The sequence below is a fragment of the Phocoena phocoena genome, chromosome 16 (assembly GCF_963924675.1).
Source record: "Phocoena phocoena chromosome 16, mPhoPho1.1, whole genome shotgun sequence".
NCBI classification, from domain to species: domain Eukaryota; kingdom Metazoa; phylum Chordata; class Mammalia; order Artiodactyla; family Phocoenidae; genus Phocoena; species Phocoena phocoena.
In genome coordinates this window covers 63,490,985-63,516,421 of record NC_089234.1, presented here as the reverse complement: position 1 = coordinate 63,516,421, position 25,437 = coordinate 63,490,985, and the positions used below count along the sequence as shown (strand labels likewise).

At 37.3% G+C, this 25,437-nt stretch overlaps 1 protein-coding gene across 5 annotated transcripts in view; it reads left to right on the top strand.

Annotated features, from left to right (window-relative positions):
• TET1 (tet methylcytosine dioxygenase 1) overlaps positions 1–25,437 on the top strand; it is a 126,528-nt gene that overhangs the window by 77,150 nt on the left and 23,941 nt on the right. For 3 of the 5 annotated variants that reach the window (XM_065893854.1, XM_065893855.1, XM_065893856.1), the window contains 3 exons: positions 1,381–3,700; positions 6,552–6,642; positions 7,181–7,274. The exons of the other annotated variants lie outside the window; for them this stretch is intronic. In XM_065893854.1, coding sequence (XP_065749926.1) covers positions 1,381–3,700; positions 6,552–6,642; positions 7,181–7,274 — 2,505 coding nt within the window. The remainder of the gene's footprint in view (positions 1–1,380; positions 3,701–6,551; positions 6,643–7,180; positions 7,275–25,437) is intronic. 5 annotated transcript variants of the gene reach the window in all.

Sequence of the window (25,437 nt, the reverse complement as noted above, 5' to 3'; positions counted from 1 at the left end):
ATAATTTTGGATGAGCTATTTCAAGGTTTAAAAAAAAAGGGATTAGAGGGGGGAATAATGATTCTTTAAAGGGTACAGTGTTTCTATTAGGGGTGATGAAAGTGTTCTGGAATTAGAGGTGATTGTTGCACAACACTGAATAAAATCAGAATTACACAATTTCAAATGGTAAAATGATGAATTTTATTTCATGGGAACTTCATCTCAAAAAAATTTTTGAAAAGGGGTGTCACTACCCACTCACCAGAATGTCTGATGTGTAAAGATAGAAAATACTAATTGTTAATAAGAATGTGAGCTAATTGTTAGTAAAAATTGAAACTCATAATTTCTGGTGGGAGTGTGTATTGACAACCACTGTAGAAAATGATTTGGCCTATCCCCTAAACTACACGCATATATACACACACTGAATGACCGAGCACTTCCACTCCACGCAATGTATGTACAAGTTCACCAAAATATAACAGTAATATGTTATAGCAGTGTTCTTTGTTATAGCCAAAAACTAAAACTAAATGTCCATCTACAGTAGAATAGAGATATACATTATAGTATATTCAGTCAATGAATTACTGTATAGCAGTAAGAATGAATGGATTACAGTTAAACTTTACAACATGGATGACTCTCAGAAATATAATTTTGAGTAAAAGGAAGTCAGCTGTATAAAGTTGGGAAATAAGCCAAAGAAATCTATGATAGATGTGATAGCAGTAGCTACCCTTTGACAGTGGAGTGATGACTAGATGTGTTTTTTTTTTAATTAAAAAAATTCTTTTTGTTATTTTTATTGAAGTATAGTTGATTTACAATGTTGTATTAATTATTGCTGTACAGCAAATTGATTCAGTTATGCATATATATACACATTCTTTTTTATATTCTTTTCCTTTATAGATTATTATAGAATATTGAATATAGTTCTCTGTGATATACAGTAGGACCTTATTATTTATTAGATGTAAGTTTCTTGGTTGGGATCTGGGTATATAGGTGTTCATTCTGTGAAAATTCAACAAGCTATATATTTATGATTTATATGTTTTTTTTGTGTGTGTGTTCTACTTCAGTACAGTTTGCATTGAAATAATAAGTATTGTTCATTGAATGGCATCAATGTAAAAATATTTTAAAATTTTATTTTGGAAAAAAATGAATATACCAAAATATTAACAGTCATGGGAATATGATGGTTTCCACCTCTCTTTTTTTTTCTTTCCCCTTTTTGGTATTTTATAACTTCTAAAAATGTAAAAAGTGAAAATAAAATGTTTTCAGGGACTTCACATTTAGTTGCTTTTAAATTGTAAAGCTTTTACAGCTCTTACTCAGATATTGGAGCAGATTATAAGAGTAATTTCTCTGTTTATTTTATAGGCAGATTTTGACAACAAACCAGTAAATGGCCCCAAGTCAGAATCCATGGAATACAGTAGTTGTGGTCATGAGGAAGAACAAAGATTGGAATTGAATTCATGTCCCTTAGAAAATGTAACTAAAAATGAAGGAAGTATGACAGGTATTGAAGTGGAAAAGTGGACACAAAACAAGAAATCACACTTAACTGATCATGTTAAAGGAGAATTTAATACAATTAAAACAGAAGCTGAAAATTTGAAAAGCTCTGAAGATGACAGGAAAAAAATCCTACTTACTGACCTCCTTGAACCTCAGAAGTTGTTTGCACAAACTGTAAGAAACGGCATTAAAAATGTACACTATTTGCCAACTGAAACAAATTTGTCTTTTAAAAAAATCAACATTGAAGAACTTGGCAAGGCATTTGAAAACAATCCTTATAAATTCCTGAAAGACACTGCAAACCATAATAATGCCATGAGCGCCATTGCTACTAGTGCGAGCTGTGATCATCTCAAGGGGAGAAGTAATGTTTTGGTCATTCAGAAGCCTGGCTTTAATTGTAAGTCTTTTCCAGATCCTGCAAACTGCAACTTAAATAGTCATACGAGTATACACAATGAAAGTGATCAACCAAAATCCCTAGAAATTATAACAAATAAAGAACTAAAAGAAGGATCAACACTTCAACCAAGTCTTCTATCCCTAATGAAAGATAGGAGATTAACGCTAGAACAAGTAGTGGCCATAGAAGCTCTAACACAACTTTCAGAAGCCCCATCAGAAAATTCCTCACCATCGAAGTCAGAGAAGGATGAAGAGACAGAACAGAGAACAGCTAGTTTGCTTAACAGCTGTAAAGCTATCCTGTATTCTGTAAGAAAAGACCTCCAAGACCCAAATTTACAAGGGAGGCCACAAAGCCTTCATCACTGTCCATCTCTGGAAAAGCAAAGTTCATGCAACACATTGATGTTCAATGGCCAAAATATTTCTAAGTCACACAGCAGCTCACCTAGTGACCAAGCATCCACAAAGGCACAGGAATATTCAACAGTCACAAATTCAGTATCTGTTTTTATACCAAATTCCAATTCATCTAAAACCGATACCAATAAAAATGTTGCTCAAGGTAGAATTGCTCTTGACAGTTCCAAAAATTTGCATCAGTTGACAACAACAACTAATAAATCGGAGTATTGTAACCAGTCACTGGACAGCAGCATCAAGTTGGACTCAAAGGATGATTCCTCATGTCAAGATACAGTTCACAGTAAAATAGAAGAAGATGTTGCTGCACAGTTAACACAACTTGCATCAATAATTAAATTCAATTGTATAAAACCGGAGGACAAAAAAGTTGAAAGTACACCAACAAGCCTTGTTGCATATAATGTACAGCAAAACTATAGCCAGGAGAAGGGCACAATAGAGCATAAACCACCTTCCAGTGTACAAAATAATCAAGGACCTTCAGTAACAAAGCAAAAGAACACAATCCCGAAAAAGACAAAATCTACCCCATCAAGAGATCGACGGAAAAAGAAGCCTGTGATCATAAGTTGTCAAGAAAATGACCAGAAAAAACAGGAACAGTTGGCATATGAATATAGTAAGTTACATGACATTTGGATAGCATCTAAATTTCAAAGATTTGGTCAATTTGGTCCACATGACTTTCCTATTCTATTGGGAAAAATTCCTCCCCTAACCAAAGTATGGAAACCACTGACTCAAAGGAGCTCAGCATTAGAGCACAAAAAATTATTTCCTCCACTCACTCAGATAAAATTTGAGCGGTATTATCCTGAATTAGCACAGGAGAAGATGAAGGTTGAACCCTTGGATTCTCTCCCCATAATCCAGTTAAAAACAGAATCCAACGGACAGGCGTTTACAGAAAATGGATATGCTCAGGTACAGCCAACAGTGAATGTCAATCAGAAAGCTCATCCTTTACTCCAGCCATCCTCTCCAACTAACCAGTGTGCTAATGTGATGGCTGGCAATGACCAAACACAGTTCCAACAGGATGTTAAAGACCAAGTCACACATCAGAGGCTGCCAACATTGCCTGGTATCTCTCATGAGACCCCTTTACCGGACCCAGCACAAATTCTCAGGAACCTAAATGTAGTATGTTCAGGTGGAATTACAGTGGTTTCTACCAAAAGCGAAGAGGACGTCTGTTCATCTAGTGTTGGAGCATCAGAATTTTCCCCAATAGACAGTGCACAGAAAAGTTTTAATGATTATGCGATGAACTTCTTTACTAATCCTACGAAAACCCTGGTGTCCACAACAAAAGATTCTGAATTGCCTACCTGCAACTGTCTTGGTAAGTGAGTTTCTTCATTTTCTTGCATTAATGGCCTCAAGTTGTGACTGAATCAAGTTTGTTTTACATTTTATATATGACATTTTTGCCCCACTCATATTCTAGCTAGGATGGACTAAATAATTCTATACCCATTTTTCTGTGGGACCCTTATTTATGCTGCTCAGATAAATGGGAAATCCAACTGGTAATTTGGAAACTTTCTTAAGTGGAAAATTTGATTTCTCTCAAGCTAGATGTCTCTCGAGTTGTTTACTGTGCATATCATAAGAATGAAGTCCCTTAATACGTTATCACAGTTTATTCTTCCTATATTCAAAAGAATTTCAACCTTTAAGTCTTTTGTTTAAAAATATATATATTTTAAATTGTGCAGTATAGCATGCATACAGAGAACATAAAATATATGTACAACTTAACAAATAACTATAAAAAAAAGTATCTGTATAATTGCTAACCCAATCAAGAAGCAGATGGTTCATTAGTATATTCCAGAATGGGTGGTTAAAGGATTGATGGGAAGGATAAAGTAAGTATATCATTCTGATATTTTTTTAACCACAATAGAAAAAATAGTGAAGTGTAGCAATGACTTTTAGTTCTTGATTTTTCAAAGTGCATTTGATACTCTGAAATGAATCCTTCCATTTCTCTGCTCATCATTCAACACTCAGTTTTGACAGCTTACCACATACCAGGCACCAAAGATAGGCTCCTCTGAGAATGAAGAGCCTCCAAGGAGGAGGATCTGACAATCTGGAAGGGATGGCAATGCTGTCTGAGCGGGGTCAATTTGGCAGAATGAGAGATTCTTGGACCAAGGACAGAAGATTGTAATAATGATAACGGCTCCTATTCCAGGTCTTTTACTGCAAGTCTGATAACTGTCCTACACCCTTGACTTGTTATATTCACAACAACCCACCAAAGGGAATGCTTATTATCCCCATTTTACAAGTAAGGAGACTGAGTCAGAGAAGTTCACAGCTAGTAAATGATTAAACTGGAATTCTAAGACAGGCAGTCCCAGCTCCAGCGGCTGTATTAGTAACTTCCATCCTATGTTGCTTCAAAAATCTGAAGTAGGGGGCTTCCCTGGTGGCGCAGTGGTTGAGAGTCCACCTGCCGATGCAGGGGACACGGGTTCGTGCCCCGGTCCGGGAAGATCCCACATGCCGCGGAGCGGCTGGGCCCGTGAGCCATGGCCGCTGAGCCTGCGTGTCCGGAGTCTGTGCTCCGCAACGGGAGGGGCCAGAACAGTGAGAGGCCCGCATACCGGGAAAAAAAAAAAAAAAAAAATCTGAAGTGAAAAAGAGACAATTTCTCTAAATATCATTAAAAATGGAAAAAAGGTCTTTAATTTAAAATGCCAGTAAGATTTATATACCTGAGCTCGTCTAATTTGACTCCATACATAAATTTCAGTAGGATGATTGTCTAGTTTCAAGACCCTTATACATACTACCTTAACACAATGTGGGAATCAAGACAGCCAGGCATTCAAAGTTCATTCAGTATCTGCAGTGGACCTGGAACTGTTGAATACCCTTGTCAGTTGCATGTTTTCCTATAATTGTTACATTTGAAGTTTTTGTGCTCATTGTGTAGAAATCGGAACTTAAAAAGAGAAACAAAAAAGTAGACTTCAGAAATCATCCAAAGTGAGGGTAAAGGATCCCAATCATATCTGAGGGTAAAGGATTTCTGTGAAAGTGTTATTATGTTCTAGCAAAATTAGAGTAATTAACCTTTAGATCAAGGTTCCTCAAATTTAGCACTACTGGCATTTTAGGTGGGATAATTCTTTGTTGTAGGGGGACCACCTTATCTATTGTAGGCTGTTTAGTGGCATCCTTAGCCTCTACTCACTGGTGATGTGCACACACACACACACACAGGTGCGCGTTCGCAGTTGTCACAACCCAAAATATTGCCAAATGTCCCCTTTGGCAAAAATACCCCTGATTAAAAACCACTGCTCTAGATTACCAATAAGTTAAAAATTATTCACCATATCTTGCTTAAGTAGCCCCAGAAATAATCCTATGTTATATCTGATGTCCAATTAAAATGGTAAGTAATGATCTCTTGGTGTAGGTAGACATGCATTTCCCGGTGATTCTAGTTAGACATGAATCTCAGAGGCCAAGTTTTAAAATACCATTTTCTAAGAACTATGTAATTTACACAAAAATTCAAATGGTACAGAAATATGGTGCAAATGTCTTTTTCTAGAGAAAAACGGCTGTTATATTTTTTCTATACAAATTAATATTATTAGTGATTTTAATTTTGTTTCCAGTTTTACAAAATTTAAGGCTTTTAAAACATACTATTTAACTATTACCTCATTGAAAGATGTTAAGAGTGTTTCTCTTTTTTAATATTACCTACAATTGTAACAAGGAATATTCTTGTATACATGTGTATTATAAATACATAATTGTGCGCATGTGTAATAGAATAAAATCTTAGCAGTGCAATTGTCGGGCTCAATTTTAATAGGATTCTGAAGCCAAGCTTTTAAGATGTATTGCTCTTGGGTAGCTTAATTTTGTACCTCAATTTTTATAGAATTTTTTTAAAGCAGGAGATCTGAGAATAAATATGAACCACAAGTTAAAATATGTTTTTCCTCCTCTGATTCTTAGAGAAAGAGTGGACTAATTAGGAGCAGAAAGAAAGGGATAAGTTAAATTCCAGGGCCTATTGTCCTAGACTTTAATTACTAAAGCTTACCAAAATCTTGTCAAGATTCATTGTTCTGAATTGAAAAAAAAAAAAATAGCTCTTCCTTGCCCCTATGCAATTCTGTAAAGTTTTGGGTCTAATAATCTTATTCCTTCCACAGATCGAGTTATACAAAAAGACAAAGGCCCATATTATACACACCTTGGGGCAGGACCAAGTGTTGCTGCTGTCAGGGAAATCATGGAGAATAGGTGAGGAAATATGCTTCCCTATTAAAATCATTCATTATTGGGGATCTGACTCAATGCAGAGAAATCATCTCTGGGAACAAACTCGAGGTGAATGGAAAACTTCCAGGAGCATGAGTTTGATGTTTCTTAGGGCCCAGGAAAAGCATAGAGTCCTGGTGTCCCTGCTGAGTCACTCACACTGAGCCATTGGGCACTCAATAAGACCTTCACAAAGCAAGGCTATCTTTGTTAAATGCAGACATACTTATTTTTATTATTGTATAATGGTAGAAATAGTTAAAATTACCTCTGTCAACACTGCATTCACATTCCTTTTGCTTGTCTTGGAGCCAGGCCATTTTTTAAAAGAGTGATCCTGAAGGACAAGTAAACAGAACTGGATAACAAATAAAAATACCTGCCACACGAAAGTAAATTTTTAACAAAGTTATAATTATGAGTGTTTGAATTTTGTACTTCTGTAAATCTATATCTTATGCACATGAAGATGTTAAAAGTGTATTGCAATTATTTTCCCTTCACTGTGTTTCATACTCAGGTATGGTCAAAAAGGAAACGCAATAAGGATAGAAATAGTAGTGTACACGGGGAAAGAAGGAAAAAGCTCTAATGGGTGTCCAGTTGCTAAGTGGGTAAGTATTTTGCACTTATACATTTTTCAAAATGGATATATTCCACATATAAACTAAATCAATATTTTTCCATGAAGATGTGGACTAGAAAAATACCCACCCCCATTATTCCCAGGGGAAAAAGGAAGTTATTTGTCTTAGCCTGGGCTTTTTATGTTAATGAACAAAAGGGTATGGCCATTCTCAGTTGGTATCTTGTGATATAGGGTCATTAGTCTTAGAGTTTTTTGTTACTTTTAGACAGCATTCAGTGCATTTATAATTAGACAGCATAAATAAATGGTACTAAATTATATATATTGTTTCCTATATCTTTTTTTTGTACATTCTTTTTCATATTCTTTTTCATTATGGTTTATCGTAGGATATTGAATATAGTTCTCTGTGCTAGACAGTAGGACCTTGTTGTTTATCCATTCTAGATATAAAAGCTTACATCTGCTCACCCCAACCTCCCACTCCATCCCTCCCCCAGCCCCCTCCCCCTTGGCGACTACTAGTCTATTCTCTATGTCCCTGATTTTGTTTCTGTTTCATAGATAGGTTCATTTGTGTCATATTTTAGATTTCACATATAAGTGATATCATATGGTATTTGTCTTTCTCTTCCTGACTTACTTCACTTAGTACGATAATCTCTAGTTGCACCTATATCTTACTTTTATCAGTTATTTTGAAATTCTTTCTAATTCATTGTCTCATAGGGCCACCTTAATGAAGATCATACAATATTGAAAACAAAACCAAACTTTTTACAACATATTTCCAAAATTGTTTTATGACTACTTTGAGTTTTCTAAATTTGCGGAGCTATAAGAAGAACTGGATTTAGCTTCTTTAGGAAGTTCTCAACTGAGAAACAGTATCATATCAGGAGGATGTTCACATCCACAAAGATATTGACCAATTTACTTGGAATTCTTGACCAAAGGATCATTTGAGATACTTTCCTATCATTTGTCAATAATGATGATGACTATAATAATGATAGTAAAATAATAACAACTACCTCTCATTAAATATCAGGAACCATATTAAGCACCTGACATACATTGCCTCATAAATCCCTGTAGAGAGACTCATGATTTTGGAAAAGGGAAAAGTCATTGTTTTTATGCCCATTTCAGAAGAATAAAAAACATTAAATGCAAAATGGAGATAGGATTGGAACCACGGTATTCCTAAAGCAAGACCATTGCCACATCCTTATGTATTCCAGCAGACTGTATGACGTGGTTATTTATTTATTTATTTTTGGCTGTGCCGCGCGGCATGCAGGATCTTAGTTCCCCAACCAGGGATTGAACCCATACCCCCTGCAGTGGGAGAGCAGAGTCTTAACCACTGGACCGCCAGGGAAGTCTCTCTGGTAGGGTCTTGATTAGAATTGTATCAGATTGTATCAAACCAATTTGGGAGAATCCTAACCATTGAACTGCCAGGGAATTCCCTGTCTTGGTTACTTTTCAGCCTTTGGAGGATGACAGCAGTGATGAGCACAAGAGCTGGGCACTGAACACTAAATACCTTAGAGTACTTTCAGTTTCTTCAATCCGTTTGGAGTGCATAGTCTTGTCAAAATATAAATGAACATATCAAGGAATTCTCCATATGTATAACACTACCCAGATAGTGATGTAAATCTTTCTAGCACCCCAGAAGCCTCCCTTTGGCCCCTCCCAGTTGGTAACTCCATGCAAAGATAACCACTATATAACCACTTCATTATACAGGTCTTTTTCATGATTTCTATACAACTAGAGTCATATAGAATGTACTCTTTTGTGTCTATCTCCTTTCCCTCAACATTTATAAAACATGGGTTTAATGGCTGGAGCTCCCACAGCCGACTGGAACCATGAATTGACTTGATAATAGAAGATATGTACTAGGATGGGGAGAAGAAAGATAGGAGCACGAGTCCCTGATGATACCAATAGAAGCGCTGTACCAACCTTAGGCTTCTTAAACCTGGATTTCTGTAACATGAGAGAATTTTTTTTCACTTCTTTAAAACCTGTTACTAGACAGTCTTCTGTTACATTAAATAGAATCGAATCCCAAATAAGATACCTGCCTTCAATTTGCTCAATTTCCACAAAACATTCACCCACACAAGTCAGTCCCCACATGTAAGAGTTTTGGTGAAGATATAGCTAAACGGTAGTCAGAGTGATCTTTATTTTTATTTTTATATTTTATTCACTCGAGAAACTTAAGACGGTCAATCCATAACATTTTAAAGTAGGAAATAATACAGAAGGGCCGTTTTTTCTATTGAGTTATTAGGCTTCTATTGATTTTTATAGAAGATCCTTTAGAAAACTGAGTGTGATAAGTTGCAAATGTATTTTCTCTTTGTCTTGTTTCTTTGGCTGTGCTGCACAGCATGCAGAATCTTAGCTCCCAGACCTGGGATTGAACCCACGCCCCTTGCAGTGGAAGGGCGGAGTCTTAACCACTGGACCACCAATGAAGTCCTTGTTTGTCATATTTTTTAATATACAGATTTTTTTTAATGAAATGAAATTAAAAAAAACCTTTTTTTAAATTTTTGGCTGTGTTGGGTCTTCGTTGCTGCACGCAGGCTTTCTCTAGTTGTGGCTCGCAGGCTCAATAGTTGTGACACATGGGCTTATTTGCTTTGCGGCGTGTGGGATCTTCCCAGACCAGGGCTTGAACCCGTGTCCTCTGCATTGGCAGGCGGATTCTTAACCACTGTGCCACCAGGGGAGTCCCCAATGAGATGAAATGTTGAGTTAAATTTTTAATGGAAAACTTTGCTTTTATGGCTTCAGTGTGTCTTAATTAGAAAAATCTTTACCACTTCTACCTTATAAATCTTGAGTTTTCTTTTCATAATATTTTAATGATTTCATTTTTTTCTACACTTAACTGTTTTATTCATCTTGTGTGTAGAATGTTAGTCACAACTTGAGTTTTTTCAACTGGCTACCCAGCTATCCAACACCACTTAATTGTCTTTCTTCTCCCTACTGATTTGTATTTGTTTATATTAGTAGATTTTCTGTTTTGTCACATCATGTTATGTATCAGCATCAAATTACTCTAATTATTTGGGTTTAAAGATATGTTTTAATATCTGATAGAGCTAATTCTTCAGAAATTTCCTAAATATTCTTGCCTTGTTTTTTTTTCCGTATGAGTTTATGATCGCCTTGTCTATTTGCAAGAAATACCTTGTCGATTTTGGGTTTTTTTTTTTTTTAAGATTTATTTTATTATTTATATTTGGCTGCGTGGGGTCTTAGTTGCGGCTCTTGGCATCTTGGTTGAGGCATGCGGAATCTTTCTTTTGTTGTGGTGCGTGGGATCTTTTGTCGCAGCATGCAGGCTTAGTTGTGGCATGCAGGTTATCTCTCTCTAGTTGTGGCATGCAGGCTCCAGGGCACGTGAGCTTAGTTTCCCCGCGCCATGTGGGATCTTAGTTCACTGACCAGGGATCGAACCCACGTCCCCTGCATTGTAAGGCAGATTCTTTACCACTGGACCACCAGGGAGGTCCCTCGATTTTGGTATTTTTATTGGAACCATATTACAGAGAGAATTTGGAGAATTTACATTTTTGATGTTTAGTCTTCCTATCCTAAGTGCTATACCTTTCCATCTGTTGATGTCTTCTTTTGTCCTTCAGGAGTGTTCTAAAGTTTTGTTCCCATAGAGTTTACATGCTTCTTGTTTTCCAATTTATTTCTCTTATGTATTTCAGATGTACAATCATAATCTGTAATGAGAAATTTATATTCTCCTTTCCAAATTTAAACTAGTAATTTCTTTTTTTCATTTAATACAGTTAGTCTAACATACTAACTCCAGGTTTATATTGCTTTAAATATGGTCTCATATTTTTCCTCTCTTTAGTGGGAACCTTCCAGGGTTTTCTTCTTATGAATGGGTCATCAGGGAAGGCCTCACTGGGGAGAGAACTTTTAAGCTGAGGACTACTGAGTGACAAAAAGGAGCTGAGATGCAAAGAATACCCCCAAGAATGCAAGGAAGAACATTCCTAGGCAGAGAAAACATCAAGTACAAAGGTCAAGGAAGAGAGTACATACTTTTTTTGTGTGTGTGTGGTACGCGGGCCTCTCACTCTAGTCGCCTCTCCCGTTGCGGAGCACAGGCTCCAGACGTGCAGGCTCAGTGGCCATGGCTCATGGGCCTAGCCGCTCCACGGCATGTGGGATCTTCCCGGACCAGGGCACGAACTTGTGACACCTGCATCGGCAGGCAGACTCTCAACCACTTCGCCACCAGGGAAGCCCTAGAGTGCATTCTTTAATAATCTAAGAGGAGTCTAGTGAAGTTGAGGAGGTAAAGAATGGAAATCGGAGAAGGTAAAAATGTAGGCAGAAGCCAGAGCATGAATGCTTTTGTAGGCCATAGTGAATTTTAGTCCATGAACAACATGAAGCCTTTGAAGTATTTTAATTAGGGATGTGTTCTCTATCTGGTTTATGTTTTATAAAGAGCATTCTAAGTAATTACTTGATAAGCTCAGTATTATTTCTCTGTTGCTGCTTTACAAATTACCCAAATTTAGTAGCTTTGAACAAAAAACATTTATTATCTAATCACTTTCGTGAGTCAGTAACCTGTGGGTAACTTAGGAGGGTGCTTCCAGAAGAAGTCTCTATCATCTCAAACTTGACTGGGGAGGAGGGTGCTGGAGGGTCCACTTCCCATGTCATTTGCAGGAGGCTTTAGTTCCTTGATAGCTGTTCGCTAGAGGACTCACTTTCTTATCATAGGATTTCTTAAATGTTTTCTCATGTCATAGCAGCTTGTTTTCCCCCAGAGTGAGTCAATCAAAATATAATAAGGAGGAAGTCACAATGTCTTTTATGACATTAACCTTGGAAGTTGCTACATTATTGAGCCTTATTTAGTGTGGGAGGGGACAATGCAGGGGCATAAATACCAGATGGTGGTGATGATTGGGGGCATCTTGGAGACTGGCTATTACAAAGTTCAATATCTCTTCTTCGCTAAAAATATCAATATGTTAAGGATACTACATTGACATTGTAAAATATAGCTATCTTAGCCCTATCCGATATATTTAATATATAATACATCTGATCGAATCTATCTTCCTTAGCCCTGTCATCTCTAAAGGCAAAAGACTTTAATTTGTGAATCTTTATTCACAAAATAATGCTCTTAAGCAACAACATTGTTCGTTATGGAATATATAAAAAAAAAGTTTGTAAAATATAAAGGTAGAGATGACCTATGATTATAAATTGAACACTCATCAAGCAACTACCCAGGTGAAAAATACAATTTTTCTAGGTTCCCAGAAGCCCCAAGAACCCCTCCATCTTAACTTTTGTGGTAATAATTTTCCTGCTTCCCCCCCCCCGCCCCCCTTATGTATTTCTTAACGGTATGGTTACTGTTCTTTTGTGTTTTCCCCCACGTACAACCTTGCATATTTGCTGAAATAAGTGGTAGGGATTGGCTCCCAATATTTGGCACTGATAGTTTACATAGGTTTGTTAATCTGTATCTGTTAGATATTTCTGAATATTTTACTTATTTGCCTTTAAGTAGCAAAGGGTGAAAATATGTTTATGGCAGCTGGCTTCCTCTTGAGTAAGTGACCCAAAAGAGCAAGGTGGCTGGGTTAAGTGGTAGAATTTTGGGTGATTCTTCCCGCCGTTCAAACCTTCTCTAGCATAATAATAATTACACTGATCGAGTTTTGATATATATCAATACTTCTGTTTTTTCTATGAAGACAAATATGAAATCTGCAGCTTAAAGATTTTGGCAGTTTAAGTCCTATTAATGGCTTAAGTCTTCTTAAGAGTTGCTAGGTATGTAAAAGATATATAGCATTTTCCATGAAGCAGCTATAGCAAAATTACTTTCTTTACCTTTTACAATTTTTCTTTCAGAATCTGGCTCTTTTCACAAATACAAAAACAATTCAGAGACAAGACTGAAATAAAGTATAGTTGCTAAGAACTTATGCAGATTTTGATATCTACTAATGACAATGCAAAATAATCTTTTTTTAAATTAATTTATTTATTTTTCGTTGCATTGGGTCTTTGTTACTGCACACGGGCTTTCTTTAGTTGCGTCGACCTGGGGCTACTCTTCGTTGGGTGCGCGGGCTTCTCATTGCAGTGGCTTCTCTTGTTGTGGAGCACAGGCTCTAGGCACGCAGCCTTCAGTAGTTGTGGCACACGGGCTTAGTTGCTCTGCGGCATGTGGTATCTTCCCAGACCAGGGCTCAAACCCCTGTCCCCTGCATTGGCAGGCAGATTCTTAATCACTGCGCCACCAGGGAAGCCCCATCTTTTTATATGTTTGTTTGTTTATTTATTTATGCGGGATCTTTAGTTGCAGCATGTGGGATCTACTTCCTTGACCAGGGATCGAACCCAGGCCCGCTGCATTGGGAGCGCAGTGTTAGCCACGGGACCCCCAGGGAAGCCCGGCAAAAGAATAATCTTGATATCAAAACCAAGAATTAATTCTGTGTATCTGTGAAAAAAATAGGCCTCATAAATGATTATATGTGTTAGAAAAATCATAATGTTAATCGAAGTTTATTTGTTGCAAAATTTCCAAGTTATGTTGCTTGTGCCTGGAGCAATGCCCAGCACATATTCAGGACTCAATAAATTTCTGTTGAGTAAATGAATATAGAGCTTAAATAAGACTGTTATTGAATATTTTCAATTGGAATTGATATCTTGAAATAGTATTGCTCTGGTATACATTATTAGCTCTTTCCTGAGACATGGGCCATTTTAAGTATTAGAACTAATAGTCTGCTAAAGTTGTCCAACCCAAATTTGAGCTCTCGAGATTAAATAAAAAATAGAGTAAATGGTTAGGTTTCTCTATAGTCTACATTGTTTTTAGGACTTTATTATTTTGAATGACACTAGCACAATCAAGTCTTATATGGAGGGACTTCCCTGGTGGCGCAGTGGTTTAAGAATCCGCCTGCCAAGGCAGGGGACACAGGTTCAATCTCTGGTCTGGGAAGATCCCACATGCCGCGGAGCAACTCAGCCCGTGCGCCACAACTACTGAGCCTGTGCTCTAGAGTTTGCGAGCCACATCTACTGAGCCCATGTGCCACAACTACTGAAGCCTGTGCACCTAGAGCCCATGCTCCGCAACAAGAGAAGCCACCAAAATGAGAAGCCTGCGTGCAGCAATAAAGACACAACGCAGCCAAAAATAAATAAGTTTATTTAAAAAAAAAAAAAGCTGAGCTCTCCATTTAAAAAAGAAAAAAGAGTCATATGGATACTTAATAGAGGAATGAAGAAAAAGGAGAGAGAGGAAATGAAGGTAAATTATTTTAAACTAAGGAATCTAATAAACCTTCAACTGGTAGATTGTATTGCTCCAAACTTACTTTTCATCTTGCATAGTTTACATTTTTCATCTTGCATAGTTTACATTTGACCTGTATTTGATATTAAACATTAACGTAAATCAAGCATCTTGTGATTTTATGTACATTTTCTCATCTCTGTGTGCAGACTTATGTGTAGAAATAGTAGTTGAATTCTATCCTACTTTTTAAAAAATTAATTATTTTATTTATTTTTGGCTGCGTTGGGTCTTCGTTGCTGTGCATGGGCTTTTCTCTAGTTGCAGTGAGTGGGGGTTACTCTTTGTTGTGGTGTGTGGGCTTCTCATTGCGGTGGCTTCTCTTGTTGCGGAGCATGGGCTCTAGGCGCACAGGCTTCAGTAGTTGTGGCGCACGGGCTTAGTTGCTCCACGGCATGTGGGATCTTCCCGGACCAGGGATTGAATCCGTGTTGCCTGCATTGGCAGGCGGATTCTTAACCGCTGTGCCACCAGGGAATTCCCTCTATCTTACTTTAATCATGCTGCTCTTGCCTCCTTTTCTTGAAGGGAGGTGTTAGGGTTAGGTCACACACAGAAAGCCTAAAAACAAATTATAACTGGGTAGCACAACTTTCTAAGCCAGTTTCACAATGTTTTGCCTTTGTTCTTAACACTGTTTTAATCTTGGAAATGTTTCTTTGCCAGGTGGTCATTAACACTCCTCCTTGATTGTTAGCTTTTGACAGACATTTGTGACTCTTCTCTGCCGTCACTTTGGATCTGGTCAGGGAGTAGTTACCTTGTTATTCAGTAGATCTTGGTGGAAAGGGTGATGTAGTTTCTTGGATACAGTAGGCTCTATTAACTCCCTATACTACCCACCCACCCCACCCCCCTGCCCCACCCCAACTGAGCCTTTGAGTTGGGAGAAGAATTCAAACAGTAAGCCTTCCCCAGATGGCTCCCGTGCTGAGTAATTCACACCAGGCCACCAGTTCATGGGTTCCCTACATAGGATCGTTTATTAGTCAATAGAGCAGGTGTGGCAATGAGTATGTACAAGTGAATGTTTTATTGCCTATTTGGGTGTGATGTGACCAGAGTTTTTGGGGTGAGGTGTAAAGCAAGCTGAAGTATCTAAAAGTTTTAAAACTATCTAACCTGGATTTACACATTTATATAATCTTCAAAGACTTCCCTTTTTTTGTTCCTTTGTTCCAAGTTTCTGCCTAGTATCTGCCTTGGTTGTCTTCACCCTGTACCATGGTACTGCTTATTTCTGTGCCCAAATCAGGCACCTCTTTGTGTATTACCATGTCAACATAATAAAGGGGTAGTTGGTGTCCTGGGCTACTTGTTTGCTGTCTGCAAAATCTTGCTAATGTGAAAAAAACATTTTATACTTCAGTGATCAAAATTAGGCAAAAGCCAAGAGGTTGATGCTATCAGTTGATGTTAAACTGACTTACATTTTTCACTGTCCTTGCTTTTCTTTTGTTATAAAACATTTTTCTTCACTTAATCCTACTGTCCACTAATGTACCATTAGAACTACTTTTATGTTAGCTTGCTTGCTTATAGAGTTCTCTTTTTTTTGGCTGCGTGTGGGATTTCTCTAGTTGTGGTGAGCGGGCTTCTCATTTCAGTGGCTTCTCTTGTTGCGGAGCACAGGATCTAGGTGCACGGGCTTCAGTAGTTGTGGCTCTCAGACTCTAGAGTGCAGGCTTAGTAGTTGTGGCGCATGGGCTTAGTTGCTCCGCGGCATGTGGGATCTTCCCGGATCAGGGCTTGAACTCGTGTCCCCTGCATTGGCAGGCGGATTCTTAACCTCTGGGCCACCAGGGAAGTCCCATAGAGTTCATTTTTTAAGGAAACTTTTTTTTTTTAAGGAAACTTTTTATTGAGCTATAATATACATAAAGTACACAACTCACAACTGTGTAGCACATTGAAGTTTTACAAAGTCAAACCATCCAGATCAAGAAATAAATTATCACCACCTCCCCAGAACACCCCACATGCACCTAATCTTACCACCACCACCCCCAAAGGATGAAGTTCATTAACTATAATATACAGGCGGATTTAAATGGATGATTTTGGTTTTGTTCGCGGGGGGGTGGCCACCAGCATTTGTGTTGAAAATTTAACCCTACTTTTCTCTCACATGGGTATGGATAAGCTCAAAAGTGATCTCTCTTTGGTAATATACCCGACACTTGACATAAACGTTGCTCCTAGCTGTGATTCTAACCAAGTCCTTCTGTGGAGCCCAGATTTTTATTGGAGCTGATGTAGGACCCTAGTCACTGCTGCATCTTTAGAGCTAAGATTGTATTACAACAATTATTTTATTTGCTCTTTTTTTAAAGTAACATAGTTCTATAATGTTTATACAATTATTAAATTTTAAACTAAAATTAAATTCAGTGTTAATTTGAAGTATCCAGTCAGAAAATTAAAGTTCCATATTAAATTAAAATTAAATTTTAAAAGTCTATTATTTTCAAAATTTATCTTAGTTTTACCCTCTGAGATGATGATTAGCAATTTTGGGTATACCCAAACTAAGAGCTAGGATGTTAAAAATTGCAATTAAAAATTATGGACAACTGCTGAAGCATGTTAAGCAGAAGAGTGACAGTCAGTAAAACTTCTGGTAAAAACTCTTTATTCTATAACTTCCTAAATTTGAAGAAAGTTTGATTAAATGAACATAGGATTGTTTTCGAGCACAGGCTACTCAAGAGTTTTTGATTCTCTTTGCATACTGAAATAGAATATACAGCTCAATTCTTCATGGGTTGTTTGAATGCAGTATTAGAAATTATAAAAAAGGCTTCAAAGAAATTGCTTAATGTAAAAAAAGGCTGAAAAAGGATGGATTCTTCCCAAATTCTTAATTTATAATACTTAGTAAAGAATAAATCTTTTTCTTGTTGTTAAAAACATTTTTACTATAAAAAAATTAATCTACTGGTGAAATTTATTTTGTCATTGTTTACCTAGTAAGTAAAAAGTCAATATCTTGGGACTTACCTGGTGGCACAGTGGTTAAGAATCCGCCTGCCAATGCAGGGGACACGGGTTCGAGCTCTGGTCCAGGAAGATCCCACATGCCGTGGAGCAACTAAGCCTGTGTACTACAACTACTGAGCCCACACGCCACGAGCCAGTGCTCCACAACCAAAGAAGCCACCACAGCGAGAGGCCCGCACACCGCAACAGAGTAGCCCCTGCTCACTGCAACTAGAGAAAGCCCACGAGCAGCAACGAAAACCCAACGCAGCCCAAAAAAAAAAAATCCACTTCATTTTCCACATGTCCTTTTTTTTCTCCCCCCCTAAATATTTATTTATTTATTTATCTGCTTGCACCCGGTCTTAGTTGTGGCAGGCGGGCTCCTTAGTTGCGGCATGCAAGTGGGATCTAGTTCCCTGACCAGGGATCGAACCTGGGTCCCCTGCATTGGGAGCTTGGAGTCTTAACCACTGCACCACCAGGGAAGTCCCATGTACATGTCCATTTTTGTTGACATTGTTCACTGACCCACTAGGTTAGACCGTTGCTGGGCTGGTACTGCATTTTTTGCTATGGTTTTGTAGAAAAGTTTTAAATTTAGAAGGACATTTCCCTCTCCGTTGTCTAAAAAATCTTTTTCATGACTTAATGTTCATTTAATCTTTCATATGAACTTTAGAAACAAGCTAAATATATCTTAGAATCGGGAGTAGATTAGTGGCTAGAATTTAAATCTTTTAATGTCTAACCTTCCATCTAGGAACAGCTTAATTAAGATTTATTTACATGCATTTCCCTTAAGATAATCCTTACAGCTATGTTTAATTTAAGCTGTAAACCAAACCTCTATTTGGTTATTGCTGGTATATATTAAAGCTGTTGAGTCCTCAACAGTTATAAAGAGCCACCTGTTTTACTCTCCTTAAAAATCCAGTAGAGTTTTCTTTGATTCTCTTGAATTTTCTAGAAAGAATTTTGTATAAAAAATAATTGTCTTCCAATTATAATACCACTTGTTTCTTTTTATTTTTTTATCACATTGTCTATTTGATCTAAATTCTCACCTTTAATTCTAGTTTTCAGAAGTAATAGTTTGATTAGCCTTTGTATGTTCAAATATCTGCAGGTACCAGCAAATGTAGTAGTAATTCTGATCCAACAAACAAAATGCTGTGTTTCCAAAATAACCATTACAAAGTCTATATACCAGTAAGGGAAATTAGTGATTATAGTGGAAGATAATTAAATGTCAGTATACCATTCATTGACATTATGAATATTTTTTCGTTTTGTGCAAAGCAAGAATGTATATATCTAATTTTCTCTGGATTTTGGAGGCAGGGGAATTAAAAGGCTACTTTACTTTTTCTGTTACCTATATAAATATACTATAGCTAGAAGCTGAGTTTGCCTGCTATAGTGGAAACTGCTCTTGGTCTTTGAGACCCTTCTTTCTATGCCCTAAGAATATAAAAATATTGTTACCTACAGTTACCTCCTTATAAATTGCAAGAGTACTTTGTTTCTTCTCTCTCCACCAGTTTTTATATCCTTAGTAAAAAATGGCCCTAGGGGCTTCTGTGGTGGCGCAGTGGTTGAGAGTCTGCCTGCCAATGCAGGGGACAAGGGTTCGTGCCCCGGTCCGGGAAGATCCCACATGCCGCAGAGCAGCTGGGCCCGTGAGCCATGGCTGCTGAGCCTGCGCATCCGGAACCTGTGCTCCGCCACGGGAGAGGTCACAAGAGTGAGAGGTCCGCGTAACGCAAAAAAAAAAAAAAAAAAAAGGCCCTAAACCCACTAGAGCACCAGAGTTTATTTAGAATATCCCAGGTTATCACTCTTGATCCTGGTCTATCGTGCCTTAAGATCTCACTGTGGGGAATTTAAATAGGTTGTTCCATTGAGACCAGGGTAACAGAAATAGTTTACGATGTACTTTTCAGAGCTATACATAAAGAGGCTGTTAAGGCAAAACAATTTATAACCCAGGACAAGGGGACTCCATCATAGAAATGCTAAGAAATCTTTTACTAATGATCATCAGACTGATCTTTCGTCTCCACTTCTCTGAAAGTACTATCACAATGATCACTAATACCTTAACTGCCAAAGAAAGTCTAGATCCTCAAAACCTTTCTTCAGCTGTTCAAACTGTTGATTACACTCCTTCTCAGTAACATAGCTTTCCCCAAAAGATCACTCCTCAGTAACTCAAGTCAGCAGCCTGTCTATAATATGTCTTCTTAGGTGAAGAAGGCATGGCCATACCTCGTGTTATCCATGTGCTAGTTACTACTTCCCTGTCACTTGCCCCTTGAAAATGGCATGTAGAGGGAACAAAGAGGGAGGAACCAAGAGTAACTTTTGGAGACGAGGTTCCAGGAAGGACTTTGGGGAGGTGTTGACCTTTGAGCTACATCTTGAAAACAGACCAAGCATTATCTTTATGTCAGAGATCCCAGAAATAGAACCAATTATGTATAATAATTTAATAAATGGAGTCTTATAATCACAGAAGCCATCTGGTATGGATACAATTGGCGGAATTCTTCCTTAAATAACACCCTTACCTTGTAGACTGTAGAATTGCCTTTGTACTATCTTTTTTCTGGTGGCAAACTCTTTTTCAGTCTTTTCTTTTCTTTTTTTTTTCTTTTTCAGTCTTTTAAGAAGGGTCTCCTCCATGAAGCCTTTCCACTCTCTCCAAACAGAAAAGAGTATGACCCTACTTTGCACCCTTATTCATATAAACCTCTCACAAGTGTCTTATATTCGCCCCTAACAATATCACAGTAGAAAAATGCATTGCTGATATTTTCTGCATTAATGGAAATGACCCTTTACGTTCAATTTTGGGTTTCACTTATGGTATTATTTGATCAGCTTCCCAGGTAATTATAATTTGCAGCATATCATGTTTAGGCAGAATAACGTCTTGCTAACCTGACAGTATTTTGGACCTGGCTACTAATTGCTTCATCTAAATTCATATACTTAATTTATATCATCAATTTATTTCTGACATCTAAAACAATACACATTGAATATTCATTGCCGCACAGATTGAGTATAACCGAAAAGAGATATTCCCCCATTGTTCATTCCTCAGGTTATACAAAGATTTACTTGTTGCTCTTACATTGTTTCTGACAGTGGCCTGTTTTTATTTTTTTTACTTTATTTATGTATTTATTTTTAAAATACTTATTTATTTATTTTGGCTGTGCCGGGTCTTAGTTGTAGCACAAGGGATCTTTAGTTGCAGCATGCAGAATCCTTAGTTGTGGCAGGTGGACTCTTAGTTGCGGCATGCATGTGGGATCTAGTTCCCCAACCAGGGATCAGACTCGGAGCCCCTGCAGTGAGAGCACAGAGTCTTACGCACTGGACCACCAGGGAAGTCCATTATTTTTAAAATTATTTTATTTTTCAGCTCTTGGACCGTGTATCTTTTTTTTTTTTAATTTATTTTATTGGAGTATAGTTGATGTGTAATGTTGTGTTAGTTTTGGGTATACAGCAAAGTGATTCAGTTATACATACATATATATATATTTTCAGATTCTTTTCCATTATGGTTTATTACAAGATATTGAATATAGTTCCCTGTGCTACATAGTAGGACCTTGTTTATCTATTCTATATGTAATAGTTTCCATTTTTTGTTTCTCCTAATCCCAAACTCCCAATCCATCCCTCCTGCACCCTCTCTCCCCCTTGACAACCACAAATCTGTTCTCTATGTATTTGGGTTTATGTCTATTTAAGTCTGTGAGTCTGTTTCTGTTTTGTAAATAAGTTCATTTGTGTCATGTTTTAGATTCCACATATAAGTGATATCATATGGTATTTGTCTTTCTCTTTCTGACTTACTTCACATGGTATGGTAATCTTTACGTCCATCCATGTTGCTGCAAATGGCATTGTTTCATTCTTTTTAATGGCTGAGTAGTATTCCAGTGTGTGTGTGTGTGTGTGTGTGTGTGTGTGTGTGTGTGTGTGTGTGTATCTCACATCTTTTTTATCCATTCATCTGTCAATGGACATTTAAGTTGTTTCCATGTCTTGTCTATTGTAAATAGTGCTGCTATGAACATAGGGGTGCATGTATCTCTTTGAATTATAGTTTTGTCTGGTTATATGCCCAGGAGTGGGATTGCTAGATCATATGGCAACTCTGTTAGTTTTCTGAGGAAGTTCCATACTGTTTTTCATAGTGGCTACACCAATTTACATTCCCACCAACAGTGTAGGCGGGTTCTTTTTTCTACAACGTCTCCATCATTTATTATTTATAGACTTTTTAATGATGGCTATTCTGACTGGTGTGAAGTGGTACCTCATTGTAGTTTTGATTTGTATTTCTTTAATAATTTGCAAAGTTGAGCATCTTTTCATGTGCCTGTTGGCCATCTGTATTCCATTTTGGAGAAATGTCTTTAGCTCTTCTGTGCATTTTGTGATTGGCATGTTTGGGTTTTGTTGTTGTTGTTATTGAGCTGTATGAGCTGTTTGTATATTTTGGAGATTAATCCCTTGTTGGTCACACTGTTTGCAAATATCTTCTATTCCGTATATTGTCTTTTCATCTTATTTATGGTTTCCTTTGCTGTGCAAAAGCTTATGTTTGATTAGGCTCTTTAGAAACTTACTGTTTTTTATCAGCTACTTTCCAAAATTGAGAGCATAAGGTCTTCATTTCCTTCTCCAAATTAGTTTGCAGAAGTATTTTTTTCCTTGATAGTTGCTTTTGATGTTAATTTCTCTAGAAATTATAGGAGGATTTGATTAGACACAGCTTTAATAGCTACCCAGAACTCTTTTGCTCAAATAATTTTGATGATAATTTAGAGAAAATAGAAAATGCACGATTTAAACTCAGGAGAGAAATAGTGATAGTAATACAATGGATTTTAAATACAAATTTTAATCAGAAAAGTTGTATCTAATACATTAATTAATGAGAATGGCTTTTCCTGTGGAAATCCTACTTCAGTTTTCTCTGTGATACAAAGTATTGAAATGTAGTGGTCACAGGGATAAATACTAAGTACGGGAATAAATTCTCAGAGCATACCAATCTCCAATCACTGGTCATTTTGATTTCAGCTGCTGTTTACATTCTCAGCATCATCTCTAAATGTATGAGTGTCCTATCTTAAGTTAACAGTAAAATATGTTAGAGTAGCCAGAATAATCTTGAGAAAGAAGAGCAAAGTTGGAAGACTCACAGTTCCATATGGCCAGGCAATTCCACTCCTAGGTATATACCCAAGAGAAATGAAAATGTGTCTATATAAAAACTTGTTACATGAATGTTGATAGCAGCATCAATCATAATAGCAAAAGTTGAAACAATCCAAATGGCAACCAATGAATGGATAAACATAAAGTTGAATATCCATGCAATGGAATATTATTTGGCAATAAAAAGGAAGTACTGATAAATACTATAAACATGAATGAACATTATGCTAAGTAAAAGAAGCCAGAAACAAAAGGTCACATATTAGAGGATATCCTTTGTCCCAAACAAGCAAAACTTACAGAAATACAAAGTAGAGTAATGGTGGCCAAGAAAAGAGAGAAATTTGGCATGAGTGCTAATGGGGTTCTTTTCAGAGAAGGAAAATGTTCTAAAATTATATATTGGTGGTAATGGTTGGCCAACTCTGAATGTACAAATAACCATTGAATTGCGTACTTTGAAAGGATGAATTTCGTGATATTTAAATTATGTTTCAATAAAGCTGATATCAAAAGACAAGTGGATGGTGGGACTTTCCTGGTGGCACAGTGGTTAAGACTCCATACTCCCAATGCTGGGGGCCTGGGTTTGATCCTTAGTCAGGAACTAGATCCCACGTGCGAGCCGAAACTAAGGAGCCCACCTGCCACAGCTAAGAAGCTGGTGGGCCGCAACTAAGGAGCCCACCTGCCACTAAGACCTGATGCAACCAAATAAATAGATACATATTAAAAAAAAAAAGACAAGTGGATGGTATTTACAAAAGCCATTTATTTTAAACATTCTTCATTCCAACATTATTCAATTTGTGTTATGATTTTAGCACAAGTCCTAAAAGAATGTGTGATGTTTCACAGATATAACAATTGCATAGCATGTAATATAAGAATAAATATTAAAAAGTGACAGGACAGTAGTCATGATCATTACATTACTCAGATGTTTGGGTGCATCATTTACCATCTAAAGTGAGTGTCAGGCTTCCCTGGTGGCACAGTGGTTAAGAATCTGCCTGCCAATGCAGGGCCCTGGTCCAGGAAGATCCCACGTGCCGCAGAGCAACTAAGCCCGTTCATGGCGCTCTAGAGCCCGTGAGCCACAGCTACGGAGCCCGTGTGCCTAGATCCCGTGCTCCGAAACAAAGAGAAGCCACTGCAATGAGAAGCCCATGCACCACAACGAAGAGTAGCCCCAACTCGCCGCAAGTAGAGAAAGTAAGCGCTCAGCAATGAAGACCCAATGCAGCCAAAAATAAAATAAAACAAATTTATAAAGTGAGTCTGTCATGAGGCCCCAGCTTCAATAGCTTACCAATCAATACTTGTTCCAGTTACCAAAAAAGTGTGGTTATCTCCAAAAGTTTTAAAATTTAGACTATTTGTGTCACTTAAAATCTGTTTCTGAAATGAGAGTTTCCATCTTATTAATAGTATCACTTGGTTTTGAAATTTTCATAAAATGCAACCACACTGAGTTTTTGTGGGTTTGTTCAACAAATATTTGATGAGAGCCTCCCATAAGCTGAGTTCTGTGCTCAGAAGCCAAGTATGCAGTAATAAAGAGACATAAAATAGTGGGTAATATTTATTAGATCCGAGGTCTGTGCTACTATAGAAAGGTTAATAAAATTGCTACAATGTCCTGAGCCAGTAAATGACTAAGCAGTTTCTGTTTTTTGTTTTAAATTTAGGTTAAGGTACACTTTTAATTTTAGTGTGATATACATGCAGAAGACTTCAGAAATCCCTAAGGTCACAGAATTTTTCTAAAGTGTACACACTGGTGTAACCAGCAGTCAATATTACAGAAGTACTCTTGCACCCTCCCAGTCACTAGCTACTCCCTAAAGAGTAACCACTCTCCTGCCTTCTAACATTATTGATTAATCTTGCCTGATTTGAACTTTATGTAAATGCAGTCTTCTAATATGTATTCTTCTGCATATGTCTTCTGTCGTCTTCCTCACGGCATTATAATTGTGAGATTAAGCCATGTTGCTTGTAACTGTAGATCATTCTCATCTCATTGAGCCATTCTTCTGGTGGTTAACATTTGGGTTTTTACCAGTTTTGGGTCGTCATCAATAGTGGTGTTATCTTTAGGAAATATAAGAATACATTTCTGTTTGTTATATACCTAGAAGTGGAATTGCTGAGGTGGCGGGATATGCATATGTGCAGCTTTGGTTGATACTAACACATAGTTTTCCAAAGTGGTTATCGTTTTTTTACGTTCTCATATGAGTAATGTACCAGTGTTCCAGTTGCTCTACATTCTTATCAACACTTGACATTTTCTATCTTTTCCATTTTAGACAATCTCCTGGGTCTGTAGTGCTTTTTTTAAGAAGACTTTCCTCTCTTTTTTATTGTGGTAAAATAACACATAATGTAAAATTTACCATCTTAACCATTTTTAAGTGTACAGTTCAGTAGTTTTATGTATATTCACATTGTTGTGAAACAGATCTCCAGAACATTTTCATGTTGCAAATCCGAAACCCTATACCCCTTAAACCAACTCCCTATTTTTCTATGACCCTAGCCCCTA